The sequence below is a fragment of the Heterostelium album genome (genome assembly GCF_000004825.1).
Source record: "Heterostelium album PN500 unplaced genomic scaffold PPL_scaffold10, whole genome shotgun sequence".
In the NCBI taxonomy this organism is placed as follows: Eukaryota; Evosea; class Eumycetozoa; order Acytosteliales; family Acytosteliaceae; genus Heterostelium; species Heterostelium album.
Genome location: NW_008805072.1, coordinates 145,642 through 161,377, shown reverse-complemented (window position 1 = coordinate 161,377; position 15,736 = coordinate 145,642). Strand labels below are relative to the sequence as shown.

Here is a 15,736-nt window from a genome sequence, read left to right as displayed (position 1 = left end):
GGGCATTTTGCAACTAAAAATAAAAAAAATGAAAAAAAGCCAAACCAAAAAAATAAAAACAAAAATTGATTTTTTTTATGAACATCATTAAAATTATACAAAATAGGTGATATTGATATATAATTAATATGTTTTTAAGTGGTGTTAGACTTACAACAGCAACAACAACATCAAGAATATCTTATTCTCATTTACTGAATCGAGGTTGTTCATTATCGGGTTCATATCAGCAATTTCCTAACCTATCAATATCAAAATCAATATTATCTAGCTCTATAAATAGTCAAATACAACAACAACGATATTTCAGTTCTAATAAAAATAGTAACAGTAGTAGCTCTTCGTTTAATATCAGACCTAGAAACAGACCCATCGATATAGAACACAAAATGAATGAGTTCAACAGTGATAAAATCTACAAGTTTGCCGGTATACAACTGCTGGTTGGCGAAGACAAAAATCAAAATATAGAAGCCGCTCGCAAAGCAATTGAAGAGGCTGCATCTAACGGTGCTAATATAATATGTTTACCTGTATGTCTAGTCTAGTCTATCTTTCCTTTCTTTATATTTCTTTGTTTATTGATTACTTTTTCTATTGTTGTTGTTGTTCAATGTGATTGTTTAGGAATGCTTCAATTGTCCGTATAGTACATCAGTTTTCAATGAGTATGCTGAGAAGTTTGGTGGACCGACTACTACCATGTTGGCGGACGCAGCTAAGCGTTTGAAGATTTGGTTGATTGGTGGATCGATTCCAGAACGTGGAGACGACGGAAAGATATACAATTGCAGTTTCATCTTCAATCCAAGCGGTGAACTAGTTGGAAAACACCGAAAGATTCACTTGTTCGATATCAATGTGCCAGGCAAGATTACATTCCGTGAGAGCGAGATTTTGTCGCCAGGCGAAACACCGACGATCATTGAGTTGGGTGATGGCGTAAGGCTTGGCGTCGGTATCTGCTATGACATTAGATTCCCGGAGCTCGCTATGCTCTATGCCAAAGAGGGTTGTCAAATCCTCGTGTATCCCGGTGCCTTCAATATGACGACTGGCCCGGCACACTGGGAACTGCTGCAACGTGGTCGTGCCGTTGACAACCAGGTATACGTAGCTGCCGTATCACCCGCTAGAAACCCAAAATCCACCTACACAGCTTGGGGACATTCCACCGTTGTCTCGCCATGGGGTGACATTGTATCCACCACCGAACACGATCCAACCATCATCTACGCCAACATTGAACTTGCCAAAGTCAAAGAAATGAGAACAAACATCCCAGTTTATCAACAAAAGAAATTAACAACAACCTTCAAAATCTAACAAAACAAACAACAAAACACAAAACAAAGTATATAATAAATCAATCAACTCACTCATTAATGTAATTAAACAAAACACATAACAAATAAAACAAAACAAACTTTTACGTAAAATATAAATAATTAAAATTCGTTTTAGATCGGATTAGAAGATCTAATTTTAAATACTAATTGATTGAATATTCCTTCTATTTTCCCAAGATAATTAATCGATGTAATTTTGAAAACTAAATTAAATCTAATAGATAAATAAATTAAAATTAAATCGCTTTCTTAACACATTAATTAAAAATAAATAAAATAAATCCAAAAAAAAAACAAAAAAAGAATGTTAACCACCAGTTAATTATTTATATTATATTATGTTGTTCTTTAAAAGAATAAATGCTTCATGAATAATATGATTGCGAAAGAATGTTATTCTTTTTGGAGAATGTTTTTCAAAACTATTTAAACAGCGTCAAATTTTTTTTATCTTACCAAACACAATTTTAATTTTTTTGATTGTAAATAACACACAACAAATCAAGACATAAAAACAAAAAAACTAAAGTTCACTTTTCAAACACAAATTTTCATTTTTTTTAATTTTTATAGATTTTTCAAAATTTTTTGTGGTTACGCTCTCCTCGCCTGTCTGCCTAACCCTAATCTCATCCACTCACACACTATATCCTCTCTTCAGAGCGTCAATATTATTTCCTCAGTAATTTAACAATCCTCTCAAAATGGGTAGACGTAAGTATATCTATAATTATACCTATCTATATCGTTTATCATATTAACATCCCAATCAATCTATCAACATTCAAAAACTATAGGTCCAGCTAGATGGTAAATATCAAACACAAACAATAACAAAACAATAGATAATAGAGATTGATTAGGATTGGATAAACATTGAGGATTGTAAAGTTGAATTGAAATAGTTACGAAAGAAGGATTGAATAAACATAAGATGATTTTGATACTTTGAGATTAGAAGAAAGAAACTAACATTAACAACAATAATAGTTACAGATATTGTAAGAATAAGCCATACATCAAGTCAAGATACTGTCGTGGTGTTCCAGATGCCAAGATCAGAATTTACGATTTGGGTCGTAAGAAGGCATCCCCAGATGAATTCCCATTCTGTGCTCATTTGATCTCATTGGAATACGAACAATTGTCCTCTGAAGCTTTGGAAGCTGGTCGTATCTCATGTAACAAGTACATCACCAAGATGGGTGGTAAGGACTCCTTCCACATGCGTGTCCGTGTTCACCCATGGCACGTTCTCCGTATCAACAAGATGTTGTCGTGTGCCGGTGCAGATCGTCTCCAAACTGGTATGAGAGGTGCCTACGGTAAGCCAATGGGTACTGTTGCTCGTGTCAACATTGGTCAAATCATTTTCTCCATCCGTTGCAAGGACAACATGTCTGCTCACGTCATTGAGGCCTTCCGTCGTTCCTCATACAAATTCCCAGGTCGTCAAAAGATCGTCGTCTCCAAGAAGTGGGGTTTCACCACCTACGACCGTGAGGAATACAAGCAACTCAAGGCCGATGGTCGTGTCATCAACGACGGTGCCAACGTTAAATTGATCACCAACCATGGTCATCTCAAGGACTACGGAAAGTTACTCAAGGCTGCCATCTAAACGGTCTAGTTTTTTATTGATCAAAAAAGAAATAAATAATGCTCCTCGTCTTAAACCCATTTAATTTAAATTATCTTTTGCAAATACAAAATCAAGATCATAATTTAATTTTAAAATCAAGTTTACTTACTTATTTTCTCATTAGTTCACATACATCATTTATTGTTTCTTTGTAGATATTAATTAATATGAACTTGAAATCACAAGTAAATTTACTTGAAATTCTGAAGAATTTTTAGTTTTTTTTTTTTTAAAACTTTTTTCCAATCTTTGATATTCCTCAAAACATTTGTTAATTTCATTTGTTGTTGTTGTTTAGTTATTATTTATATAATATTAGATTAATAAAAAGTAGAATGGAGGAATTAAACAAAGGAAATTCATTGTTTGTTGATGAGAACTACGAAGATGCTTTGACTCACTACAATAAAGCATGTACTGAGTTGCCCAATTCATTTGAGGCATTCTTCAGACGTTCTCAATGTCATCAAAAGTTAGACTCGATCAATGATGCACTTCAAGATATCAACAACTGTATTAAATTAGAACCAAACAACCCAAAGAGTTATTTAAAGAAAGGGTAAGTAATACAAATATATATTAGCATAACAGGTATAGTTATTGAAACTGATCTCTTATTTATATAACTATCAAACAATACAAAAACAGTCAATATTGTTTCGAATTGGAAGAGTATGATACAGCTTTGAGTGTATTTGAAAAAGGTTTGGCATTGGAACCAGAGAATTCTCAATTAAAGACATGGGTTAGAAAGACAAAGGCAGAGTTGGAACAAAGCCAACCAGCACCAGTACCAACTCCAACACCAGCTGCACCAGTTGCTGCTAAACCAACTACCACTACTACTGCTACACCAGCAGCTGCAACAACCATCACACCAACACCAACAACCACTACACCAGCAGCACCAGCTAAACCACAATTACCAGTACCATCATCAGGTACCAAGGTTAGACATGAATGGTATCAAACTGGAACACACGTAACCTTGACAATCTTTGCCAAGTTTGTAACAAAAGAAAACTCTAATATTGAGATTAAAGATAAATCTGTAAGTTTGTTTTTTCTTAAATCTGATAAGCTTGATTATCATTCAGCATTGTTCTATAGAACTAACTTTCTTTATTCTATTTCTAGATTAATATTTCATTTGCAATGGCAACAGGTAGTGAATACAGTTTTGATATCGATTTCTTTGACCCAGTTGTTCCAGCAGAGAGCACAACTAAATTCTATAGTACAAAGGTTGAGATCGTTTTAAAGAAATCAAGAGCTATCAGATGGGATAATCTCGAGTTCACCGGTAAGGAGGGACCAGTTGGAACTATCGATACACCAGCACCAAAACCATTGGTATCACCATACCAAACCAACAAGAATTGGGACAAGATTGATGCCGGTGAAGACAAAGAGGGTGATCCATTGAATCGTGTATTCCAAGATATTTTCTCAAAGGGATCGGAAGAGCAACAACGTGCAATGATGAAATCATTCGTTGAGTCTGGAGGTACTGTTCTCTCGACCAACTGGGAGGACGTAGCAAAGAAGACTGTAAAGGGTGCACCACCAAAGGGTATGGAAGTTAGATCGTGGGCCGACGGTGAGAAAGTTGTCACCGATAAAAAGAAAAAGAAAGAGTGGGAAGATGACTCTGATTCTGATTCCGATTAAAAGAAAAAGAAGACCTATAGATTTATACCATATAGTATTATATATATAAAAGAAAAAAAAAAAAAAAAAAAAAAAAACAAATGTCTTTAAATTAACAAAATAAAAAGATTATAAATTTTATCGACTGTGAGACTAACATATTCAAGTATGATATAAAGTGTTTCTTTCTTTTTTAATCATCATTTATATACAATTTATCTGTTTAGTTTTATTTATTTGGTTCTTGTTTGGTTTTTAATATTAATTGTTTTGTTTTAAAGAGGAGGTGCCAAGTTCTCCAAAATAATCTTTATTACACTGAATGAATCGAAATCTCTTTCAAACTCCTGGTTGCTTAGAGTCGATCGTTTCATTTGGCTAAGTTCAACACTACTCTTTATGTTTAGATCGGCACTGGTGTCGACGATTGAGATGGGTGGAGGTGGTAGTAGAGTTGCTTGTGAAAGGATCGATAGTGTTGGTTTCTGAATTTTCATGCTGGTTGGAATCGAAGAGCTAGATGAGAATGGATCGTTGTGGTACGATGCATTGCTATCGTTGTTGACGTTGATCGATGGTGTTCCAGAATTGGGTGAGCCTGATGGAGAGTTCTGAAGTGGATCATCATCGCGTGGGCTGTGTTGTTGGTGTTCCAAAGGGAATGGATTCGATAGGAAGATTCTGTGATTCAATACCTGTGCTGCAATCATCAAGATGTGTGTGGGAGTAACAAACTTCTGACCAGAGAGCATGCCAACTATCTTGGATGCTGATGTCAGTGTTGGCGTGGCACGTGGTGAAGGACCGAATGTGACAAGTGGATGATTTCTTAGATTTACAATGATGGTTCTCATATATTGTTCAATGTCATGTGTAATATATATCTTTGGTAAGAGTTGACGAAGATTGTGTAAACGTGATGGTGTAACTATATAGTGAGATTCTGGTGTTGATATCAAAGGATCTGTTTCCAACTTTATCTGTGGTAATCTAAGTTGTTCATATAATCTAATATTTATAAAGAAACAATCTAACTGTAAAAGACAAGTAGTTTAATTATTAGTATATTAATTAGTTGTTATTGTTATCGATTACTTACCATTAATGGTGATAATGGTTCGATTGTTGGTGAAATTATGTTTGGATTGGAGAGAGATGATGCTGTTGCGATGATACTGAGAGATGAAGGTGTGTTGTAGGTGATACCTTTGAATGCAACCTTGCGGTATGTCATCATTTGCAGTAATGTATAACGAGTTGGCATTGGTGCAATATCGATGTCATCGACAAGTAGTATATCTACCATCTTATAGTTGGCTTCTGTTCTTTGTCTTGTGTTTGCTGAGTTTTGATTCTGTTGTGAACTTGACGATCCGACCGATTCGTTACGTGATCGTGTGAGAGGTGGTGTCTCTAATGACTTTGTTAAAGATAAAGATTGTTCTAAATTATTATTGCTGCTGTTGTTACTTCCACAATTATAATTGTTGCTATTATTACTGTTGTTGATATTATTCAATCTCTTGTTATTCTTTAACATCAAGGCAGCTGTGGTGGCAGCATCCGAAGGAATCTGAAGAAATAACTGTTGCACCAACTCTTCTGGTGTTGTTGTATTCGTACAACTTATATAAGCACAACTTAAACCACTCATAATAGGAATTGCCTTTGATTAATTAATTTAATAAGTTAATAATTGGTTATTAGTTAAAAACATGTCTATAGATAATAGTTGATACATACCTTTGATAGAATACTGCAATTACTTTGTTTTTCTATTGGTTGACGATGATAGATACGGTTATTATTATTATTATTATTGTTTATATGAGATGTATCGATTAACATGTTAGAGTTGGATATGAGTGTACAAAAGATTGCATGAATCAAATCATTTGGTATATATATGTTGGAAAGGTTGAAACTACTATTGCTTGCACTGTTGCTCTTTACTATACTTGTATTGCTTGCACTATTAGATATATTATTATTGTTATTGGTTGTTGTGGTAGTCTCATTGTTGATTTCATCTTTGACAGCAGTCAATGATAATGATACCAGATAAGATCTAAACAATTGTATTCGATGATCGAATTCATCTCTTTCAAACTCTACAGGTTCTTTAGGTAGATTCTCTTTTGGTAGATCAGGACCTATCACTTCAGGTTCATCAGGAACATTATTACCACTGATCTGACCTCTATTGAAACCCAAACGACCTGTGAATTTCAAAAAGTTTCTCTTTATTGCACTCTTCATTCGATATATATATATTATATACTCATTGATTAAATCTGATCTTAATTTTAATAATGTGAAACAAAAACAAATTAAAAACATTGAAATAAATGATCGATGGCATAAGGAAGGGGGTTGAATTTGATTGAAAATTTTATTGAAAAAATAATATTAAATATTAAATATTTAATGATTTGGTATTACTTGTTGGGTGAAGAAGGATAAATATCTATCAAATTTGAATTTAAATAGGACTTATCGGTTAAAATTAGGCCAAATATGTATTCTCCTGAAATTTGATTGATCGAAGAATTAAAAGAGGAGTACTTGATCTGTGTTGAATAATATTCTGGATTGAATTCTTGAATAAATTGAAGTGATTCATGAGAATTTGTGAGTATAAATGCTTCAAATATTGTAGTTTTAGAGCCAACTGTAATTTTGATTGTTTTTATATTTGAAGGTATTCTTTGCATCACGTCTTTATCATAAATACCAATGATGAGTGGTTGAATTAATTTTAATATTTGAACTTCATTTGATTTACGCCTTAAGTCTAGAATATCTATTCTTTGAAGAGATGATGGAAGAACTCCAATATCCAATGGTTGATTAAAATTGCAACATATCTCTTTTATTTGTTGTGGTAGAACTCCTCTCTCCATTCTATGAGCATATCTCATCATTGTTAATGATTCAAGTGATTCAGGTAACACACCAACTGATAATATTTGATTGAATTCCCAACCAAACTCCAATGATTTCAGTGATTTAGGTAACACACCAACTGATAGTATTTGATTGAATTCATTTCCAAACACCAATGATTCAAGTGATTCAGGTAACACACCGACTGATAATATTTGATTGAATTCAACACCAAACACCAATGATTTCAGTGATTCAGGTAACACACCAACTGATAATATTTGATTGAGTGCACCTCCAAACACCAATGATTCAAGTGATTCAGGTAATACACCAACTGATAATATTTGATTGAATCCACCAAATACCAATGATTTCAGTGATTCAGGTAACACACCGACTGATAATTTTTGATTGAATCCATATCCAAACACCAATGATTCCAGTGATTCAGGTAACACACCAACTGATAATATTTGATTGAAAACAACTCCAAACACCAATGATTTCAGTGATTTAGGTAATACACCAACTGATAATATTTGATTGAATTTATATCCAAACTCCAATGATTCAAGTGATTTTGGTAATACACCGACTGATAATATTTGATTGAATCCATATCCAAACACCAATGATTTCAGTGATTTAGGTAACATACCGACTGATAATATTTGATTGAATTCATTACCAAACACCAATAATTCAAGTGATTCTGGTAACACACCAACTGATAATTTTTGATTGAATTCTTTTCCAAACACCAATGATTTCAGTGATTCTGGTAACACACCTTTTGGTCGTATTTGATTGAAAAATCGATGCAATATTAATTTTTTGAATGAATATGGAGGTACATCAATAAGTGGTTGGTCGAATTTATTACCAAATGATAATGATGTAAGATTTGGAGGGAGTGAATTAGATTTCAATGGTTGATTAAATTTGTCACCAAATTTAATATCAGTAACATAGACAGAGGTATTTTGGAATGTAGTATCTAAATTAAATGTAATTGAATGATTATTTGTGACAGTTTCAATATATTGGTTTAATAATTGATTCAATGATTCTCTATTCTTTGGACTTCGATCCAACAATCGATGAATAAAATCAATCAATTGTTTTGAATATCTGGAATGTGAAATGATAATTTCACTATTTGATTTAAATAGATCATGATTATTTCGATCATCTTGATGACTGATCAATTTAAATATTCAAAAATACAGAGTTAATATCTGATTGATAATAATATTTTAAAAATGATTATTCGAGTATTTACCAACATAATAATTTGAGAATTGTTGATCCAATTGAAAAGATGTCACATGATTGTGCATATTGTCTGTTCATTGCTTCCTATTTGTATTATTATTTGAATAAAGTTATATTTAATATTAAAGATTAAACTAGATAGAATTTACTTACTGGTGAAATATAACCAGGTGATCCACGAGTTGCATTTATAAGTGTGTTCATTTCAAAAATGGATGGATATGATATTTCATGATCGATACATTTCATATTATAATCATTTGTTTCAAGAAGGTATTGTTTTGTATCTTGATATTCAGCGATATTCGATTTATCAATGAATTTGCAACATCCAAAATCACCAAGCATCAAAGTACTATTATAATTATCATCAATGAATATGTTTGATGGTTTAATGTCACAATGAACAATTCCATGTTTATCAAGATCCAAAAGAATATTGAAAAGTTGTGAAATATATGAACTAATATCTGATTCTTGAAAGGTTCTATTTGAATATAAAGTGGTTAGTTGTATGATATTTCTTTAACTCTCGATATTCATACTCATTTTGATCAGTTAAATGTTGATACTTTTGAGAAAGATCACCACCATCACAATATTTAGTGATGATATGAAAGATTTGATTGTCTTTATCATGATGATAGTCAACAAGTTGAACAAATCTTGGATTATCTTTGAGTAATTTCATTGCTTTGATTTCATTCTCAGCTCTTTCATAAGATTTCTGGTTATCTTTATAGTTTATCTTTTTATAAACAAACTTTTGAATTGATTTTGTTAGTTTTATGATTGTCAATTGATTAATTACTTTGAAAAATGATCTTACCAATCTTTGATCAGTGCCACCCACTAAATATACATCATTGATAGCATTACTGTTTGGAAATCTTGATATTGAATGATATCGTTTTTTTTTAATGACATGTGTTTGTTGAAAATAGTCAAGATTGTGTTTGTTTGTATTGGGTATAATTTCAATAGGAGTGATAGTGTATGATTGTGATTTGTTTAATGACTTTGTATATATAAACATTCTGGTATATTTTTTTCTTATTATTATTAATTGATATTGAGTATCGACTGTATCTGGTATTACAATTTCATTTTCATTTCTACTAATAAATCTAATTAATATGATATTTCTGTGTTGTTCATTATCTTTATCTTTCGAATGGTTATAAATTAAAACTATAAATCTATCAAACCAGTCAAGAATTATTTTCAAGACATTTCTTCCGTTAATTGTTTTATCGATTAAATCTATATTCATTTTAAAAATTAGAAATATTAAAGATAGATAGAAAAAAAATAAATAAATTAAACAAGTTAAATTAAATTAACACAATCAAGTAAAAGAGACAAAACAAAACTAGCTCTTACCTCTAATCGTAAATTAAAAAAAATAAAAAAAACACTCCTATCATATTAACCCCTCTATTTTTAATTTTTACATTTTTTTTAAAATTAGTGCGAAGCTGAAGGTGTTGGGCTTGTGGTTTTCGAAAATTAAATTTCTAATTTTAAGATGAATAAAAATATGTAATTTCTTTTTAAAATTTTAATTTTTTTGAAATGGTTAGTATTTACCTCAAACTAAACTGCGTGTATCTTTATCTTTATGAGCTTTGTTTTAAATAGACGATTTAAAATCATAGTAAGAGAAAAGGTAACCTTTTTACACATGATTCCACAGATAAAATGAACGTAGTGCCAGTATAAACATATTCTCGCTCATTGGTCAAGACAGTCCAGACAAAGAGCAAACCAATGATGATTCTGTGGATGTCACAAATACCAACAGTATAATCGAGCACCATCGATTGGAGATGATTTTGACAACAACCTTGAGGATCATTCATTTTGTAATGTATTCTATCACTACTAATATAACCTAATTGTCACATACAACGAGGTATAATAATAAAAATACTTATATTTTTTATTGTTTTTTTAAATTATAGACTAGCTTGTTAAGTTTTTGTCCGTAGAATCTAGACAGTTGGCTATCAAGAAGTATTGACCGTGTAGCTATCATGTCATATTCATTCGTAAATGAACACCCAGAATTTAAAAAGTTAGTACACTGATTCGATTAGTTTAGGTATTTAGTATATTAGAACAAGAGAATACTATGGTCGTCAGTGTGTGAGTTAGTCAGAAAATGATTCTCTCATATCGTTACCAGTGACTATATCACTTAAGTGTTTTGAATTCTTTCGACATAGTCAACCAAGTTTTTGTTGGATTTGATTGCCTCTGAGATTGGAGTTGCTTCGATTACATAGATGAGTTGTACCAACATTGAGAATAAAGAGATGTCAACAACCGAGAGTTTGTCGTTAAAGAGGAATTCTCTGTCACCAAGACGTTTGGCAATGCTATTGACATCCTTGATGGCGACACTGTAGATTTCATCTCGTGGGCAACGGCCAATACCGGCATTGTACAACTGTTTAGCGACATACGACTTGGCCATTCCCGAAAGGATACCGGTCAACATTGGTGGTACACTGGCCAACATACTTCTGACAGCAGCTGGTGAGAATACTGGGTCACACCAACGAGAGTAAACCAAATTCCAATAGAAACAGTCATCGATGTAACGTCTCAACAAATGTGCCTCTGCTTCTTGTTGTTCATCCTTCAATTTTAGCGATGTAACATTGAACTTCTCTGTGAGGAACTCAATGATATTCTGTGAGTCTGAAATTAGCTCCCCGTTGTATCTGATGAATGGTTTCTTGGCTCCATTTTCAAATGATTCTGTTATTGTTTTTGTTGTACGAATGTTAATATTTGGAAATAAATATTGAATAACAATGATCATTACATACTGATTACTTTGTGTGGAATATTTGTATATCTTAAAAATGTGATGACTTTCAGCACGAACGGAGATGGATGAGCTACTGGCATCGATGACTGTGGAAAGTCATACACATATACAATATCTCTTTCATAAACCTTTGTTTTTCAAAAAAAAAAAAAAAATAGTTTATATTAATTATAATGATCGAATATGACTTGTTAGTTAAAGAAGTTATTTACAGGTTGTTTTTTGAAAAATGAACTTAAAAGTTTGGCACCTGCAAGTACTACAATTGTGGAAGTAAATACTTGTACTTTATTGTTTACTACGATTTTAATAATAGATTCCATTTTAAATGATATATTAAATAAATAAAAAAAGATAATCAAGTTGATATTGATAAGTTTGATTCCTTGGAAACGAGAAGGTTTGTGTTTATTTATAGAAATTAAATGTCATTGACCAAAAATTATAAAAAAATTAGGTGTCCTCATTTACTGTCACTTTTACGGGTTACATCATAAACTATAAAAATAAATATTTAAACTGATTTATGTAAAAATAACACATAATTTATTGTTTCCAAATTAAAACATTACTTTTTTTTGTTTTTTTTTTTGAACTTTAAATATCTTCAGCTTGCATTTTTTGGTGTTAGATGCTTGTTTTGATCTGAATGCACCATTTTTTTTTTTTTAATTTTGAAAATTTCTATTTTTATTTTATTTTTATTAAAAATCTTCCATGGATCTTGTATTCAATAGAGAACATCATCCTTGGTAATTGTTTTAATGATAAATGATGCCTGATCAATTTAAATATTGTAGATAATTATTTACCTCTCTCAAAAGGGATGTCTTTTGATCACAAAGGTATTAAACTGTAAAGTTTAACCAGTGCACCGAAAAATGATCTGCACAACCAAAATTTTTGCTATTGAAATTTAATATTCTTTTTTTTTTTATGCGAATAATGGTTAGGTAGACCGAGTTTCAAAAAAATCAATCTCCAGATTACTTGGTGTATCAAGTTTGCTTAATTTTCATTTATTAATATAAAATTAATGATCATGTCTTTATCTCTAGTACTCAGATTGAATTTGATAATGCCTCTTGGTTCAAAGAAATAATGATATTATTTTAAGAGAGAAGTGTACTCGGCAACAATAACAATTCTTCGCAACAAATAATCATTATAAATAGAGGAACTTTAAAGTCATTGGAATATCAAAAATCAAAACAAATATAATAAACATTTATTAATATTATCTTTCGAAACAAATACATAAATAATCAAAACAAAAATGGTCGTCGCACTCCAATGTTTCATTAACAATACTCCATTCCATGTTTCTTTTAATAACTTAGAGAATTCTGGTGATAACTTTGAAATGACTGGTAACTCTAAACATGTTAGTAAGTAGAGCACTCATTGTTCATATAGGATACTTATATTTATGTTTTGTTTGATATAGGTGGATTGTGGGTTCCATATAAAAAATCAGGTAAATCAGTTAAAATCTTAGTAGGTTCCACTGTATTCACAATGTATGACGATGAATGGAAGATTCGTCATTGAGAACAATGTTACCTTTGACCTTGCTCATGACTGTATGAAGTTTTTCTTAACCGTCAATGGTAATGATGAATCTAATCTTAATTTCCAATTCGTAAGTCTCAACTAGTGAATAAGATATGATATAAATAACATAAATTAACATATATTAACACTTTTATTTATTATTATTTATTATCATTAAAAATTATATATAGAGAACAAATCAAAGCTTTTTAAAAGAAAAAAAGATAGATAAAGTTTAAATAATTAATAAAAAAAAATAGTATTATTTTATTAATAATAGTTTTGATATATTATTGTTTCTTTTATATCTTTTAAATGAGATAGTAAAAATACACCAGTATCATTACAAACGAATAAATGTTTTAAAGTATTTGAATCCATTTTAAGTGACTTTAATAAATAGGTGCCTGTCATTTTTATATATCTTGCTTTTACTTTGTTGAGATTGTGGTTCGATTCTATAAGTTTGGCTAGTGGTCGTTCGATAAGATCTTCGTTCAATCCATTATATACTGAACTGAGACACAGATCTTCGATGCTATTATTCTCTTGAAGTGCAGCAAACAACTTATCACACATGACATGATCAAAAAGTGTAAGTTGCAATCTCTTTAGTGTGTTTGTCGTTGATAATGATTCGAAGAACATAGTGTTGAAATGAAAGAAATGATCAAGCTTCAACTTGGTTATAGATCGATTGACTGCGAGTAGATCACCGAATTGATTTGCAAAGGATTCTATTCCTGGTCGTTGATTAGATCTCTTATAACCAGAGATTTCTTTGATGGCGAACGACTCGATCGTTTCATTCGCTTTAAGTCGGTCAAAGAATATCTTTGATTCCTCGATGTACTGTTTGTTCCCTTCCTGCTGACACATCGTTACCGAGATCTTGAGAATCTTCAATGATGGCATTCCACCGATGATTTCGGCGATTGCCAAAGGGTGAAAGCGATTCAACTCCAACTTGTAGATGCTATTTAATCTACCAACGTTTATCGAACCATCATTCGATTGCATCGATGAAGAGGAAATTGAATAGTTTGTTGGTGTATTTGGTTGTAACTTTTCCATTTCCTTGAGTATTTCGATGCTTGTGCTCATCGGTGTTTCGTATGTACATTCATAGATGGTTTCCAACCAATCGATGTTGTTACTCGGCCGACTTAGATACTTGATAGAAGCTAGAACATCTCGATAAACTAGGTCATTGGTAATGGTAGGAACAACACAGTATTGAAATCGATTCTTATGCGGGTGTTTGGTGATAAAGCTTTGGAGTAGGACTATCTCTGCTTGAACGGTGACTTTCTTTAGCTGCTCGCCTGCATAGAGTGTCTTTAGCACCGGTTCAAAACTCTTGCTCCACGGATAGACATCTCTGATGATTAGGTTACTGATATTTGAAGCTCGCAACAAACTGAACTTCGAACAAAGAGTCCTGCTAAACTGTTTCAACTCTAACGTTTTCTGATCTTTGAATCTGTTGTAATTCCTACTCATATTATAGATTTCAACCTCGCAAGTGTCATCGATAGAGAACCGAATCTCCAAATGGTTGATCAACGATGATAGAGATGTAAACCATTTCCAAGATACCAATGCTATATTTAATATTGAGTATCTAAGTGATGACACATATTGATTGTTAAAGGTATGACAATCACCATTATTATAAAACAATTGATTTGGTTTTAAATTGCTAAATATTTCTTTAATTAATATGTTATTTAAACTTTGCATATCTTAAAATTGACAATCGAATTAAAATGACTTGCAAGATCATTAAGATAATAATACGTAGTAGATTAGATTTCTATACTACGTATTAAGAAACAAATCGTTTTATATGAAGTTCTTAGAAAAAAATTAAAGTTTTTTAAAATTTTTTTTCTGAGAACCCCATATTTAGTTCAATTTTTATATTTTTTACGTGAGATTACAAAACACATTTTGCATTCCCAAAAAAATAAAATTTTTTTATATGAGGGTTTACTACAAATCATAACCATATCCTTCATAACGTTTATGAAAACACGTTTTTTTTTTTCCTCATTAATCATTCATTTTTAATTCGCATAAATAAATTTAATTTATTTTTATTTATAATGATATCAAATAAAAAGAGAGGCAATGATGATTTTCAAATACAGGAATAAAAATAATTTTGTATTTATTAGTTTTATTCTAGATGATGCATCAACTATGTTGCAAATAACTTATTGGTTCCATTGGATGCCAAAATTAAATGAAATCACAAAAATATGAATGGTATGAAATAGAACCTAATAAAATGTGTAATTTCATTTTATGCATCCCCCAAAAAATGAGAAAATTTTGCAAAAATAAAGAGAGAATACAACCTAACCTATAAAATGAAATAACACAAATCTGATATTATAATAAATTTAAAAATTATTTACTGATAAATAAGTAAGTAAAGAATTGATAAATTATAGTATTTCATTTAGTTACCAAAAAACATGCAAATTAAAACTATATTCTCAATTTCAACAGCTATTCTATTCTTTTTGTTGC

General features: G+C 31.3%; 7 protein-coding genes across 7 annotated transcripts; 4 read left to right on the top strand and 3 right to left on the bottom strand.

Annotated features, from left to right (window-relative positions):
- Nucleotides 1-128: 128 nt before the first annotated feature.
- nit2 (carbon-nitrogen hydrolase family protein) lies at nucleotides 129-1,326 on the top strand (the record flags this gene model as incomplete). Its single annotated transcript, XM_020582839.1, has 2 exons — nucleotides 129-533; nucleotides 628-1,326. The coding sequence occupies 2 exons, from the start codon at nucleotides 129-131 to the stop codon at nucleotides 1,324-1,326; spliced, it is 1,104 nt and encodes a 367-aa protein (XP_020429620.1).
- Nucleotides 1,327-2,053: 727 nt separating this feature from the next.
- On the top strand, nucleotides 2,054-2,970 carry rpl10 (S60 ribosomal protein L10; the record flags this gene model as incomplete). Its single annotated transcript, XM_020582838.1, has 2 exons — nucleotides 2,054-2,067; nucleotides 2,340-2,970. The coding sequence occupies 2 exons, from the start codon at nucleotides 2,054-2,056 to the stop codon at nucleotides 2,968-2,970; spliced, it is 645 nt and encodes a 214-aa protein (XP_020429619.1).
- A 356-nt stretch (nucleotides 2,971-3,326) lies between these two features.
- Nucleotides 3,327-4,662, top strand: PPL_12092 (TPR repeat-containing protein; the record flags this gene model as incomplete). The annotated part of the gene is made up of 3 exons (XM_020582837.1): nucleotides 3,327-3,550; nucleotides 3,640-4,042; nucleotides 4,129-4,662. The coding sequence occupies 3 exons, from the start codon at nucleotides 3,327-3,329 to the stop codon at nucleotides 4,660-4,662; spliced, it is 1,161 nt and encodes a 386-aa protein (XP_020429618.1).
- Nucleotides 4,663-4,916: 254 nt separating this feature from the next.
- On the bottom strand, nucleotides 4,917-10,078 carry PPL_12091 (uncharacterized protein; the record flags this gene model as incomplete). The annotated part of the gene is made up of 9 exons (XM_020582836.1): nucleotides 4,917-5,675; nucleotides 5,741-6,307; nucleotides 6,385-6,940; nucleotides 7,084-8,125; nucleotides 8,189-8,730; nucleotides 8,813-8,889; nucleotides 8,959-9,292; nucleotides 9,351-9,553; nucleotides 9,617-10,078. The coding sequence occupies 9 exons, from the start codon at nucleotides 10,076-10,078 to the stop codon at nucleotides 4,917-4,919; spliced, it is 4,542 nt and encodes a 1,513-aa protein (XP_020429617.1).
- Nucleotides 10,079-11,005: 927 nt separating this feature from the next.
- PPL_12090 (glutathione S-transferase family protein) lies at nucleotides 11,006-11,967 on the bottom strand (the record flags this gene model as incomplete). The annotated part of the gene is made up of 2 exons (XM_020582835.1): nucleotides 11,006-11,730; nucleotides 11,880-11,967. The coding sequence occupies 2 exons, from the start codon at nucleotides 11,965-11,967 to the stop codon at nucleotides 11,006-11,008; spliced, it is 813 nt and encodes a 270-aa protein (XP_020429616.1).
- A 953-nt stretch (nucleotides 11,968-12,920) lies between these two features.
- Nucleotides 12,921-13,195, top strand: PPL_12089 (uncharacterized protein; the record flags this gene model as incomplete). Its single annotated transcript, XM_020582834.1, has 2 exons — nucleotides 12,921-13,032; nucleotides 13,092-13,195. The coding sequence occupies 2 exons, from the start codon at nucleotides 12,921-12,923 to the stop codon at nucleotides 13,193-13,195; spliced, it is 216 nt and encodes a 71-aa protein (XP_020429615.1).
- Nucleotides 13,196-13,397: 202 nt separating this feature from the next.
- Nucleotides 13,398-14,941, bottom strand: PPL_12088 (uncharacterized protein; the record flags this gene model as incomplete). Its single annotated transcript, XM_020582833.1, has 2 exons — nucleotides 13,398-13,403; nucleotides 13,532-14,941. 2 exons carry the CDS (start codon nucleotides 14,939-14,941, stop codon nucleotides 13,398-13,400), a joined length of 1,416 nt encoding a protein of 471 aa, XP_020429614.1.
- Nucleotides 14,942-15,736: the final 795 nt, after the last annotated feature.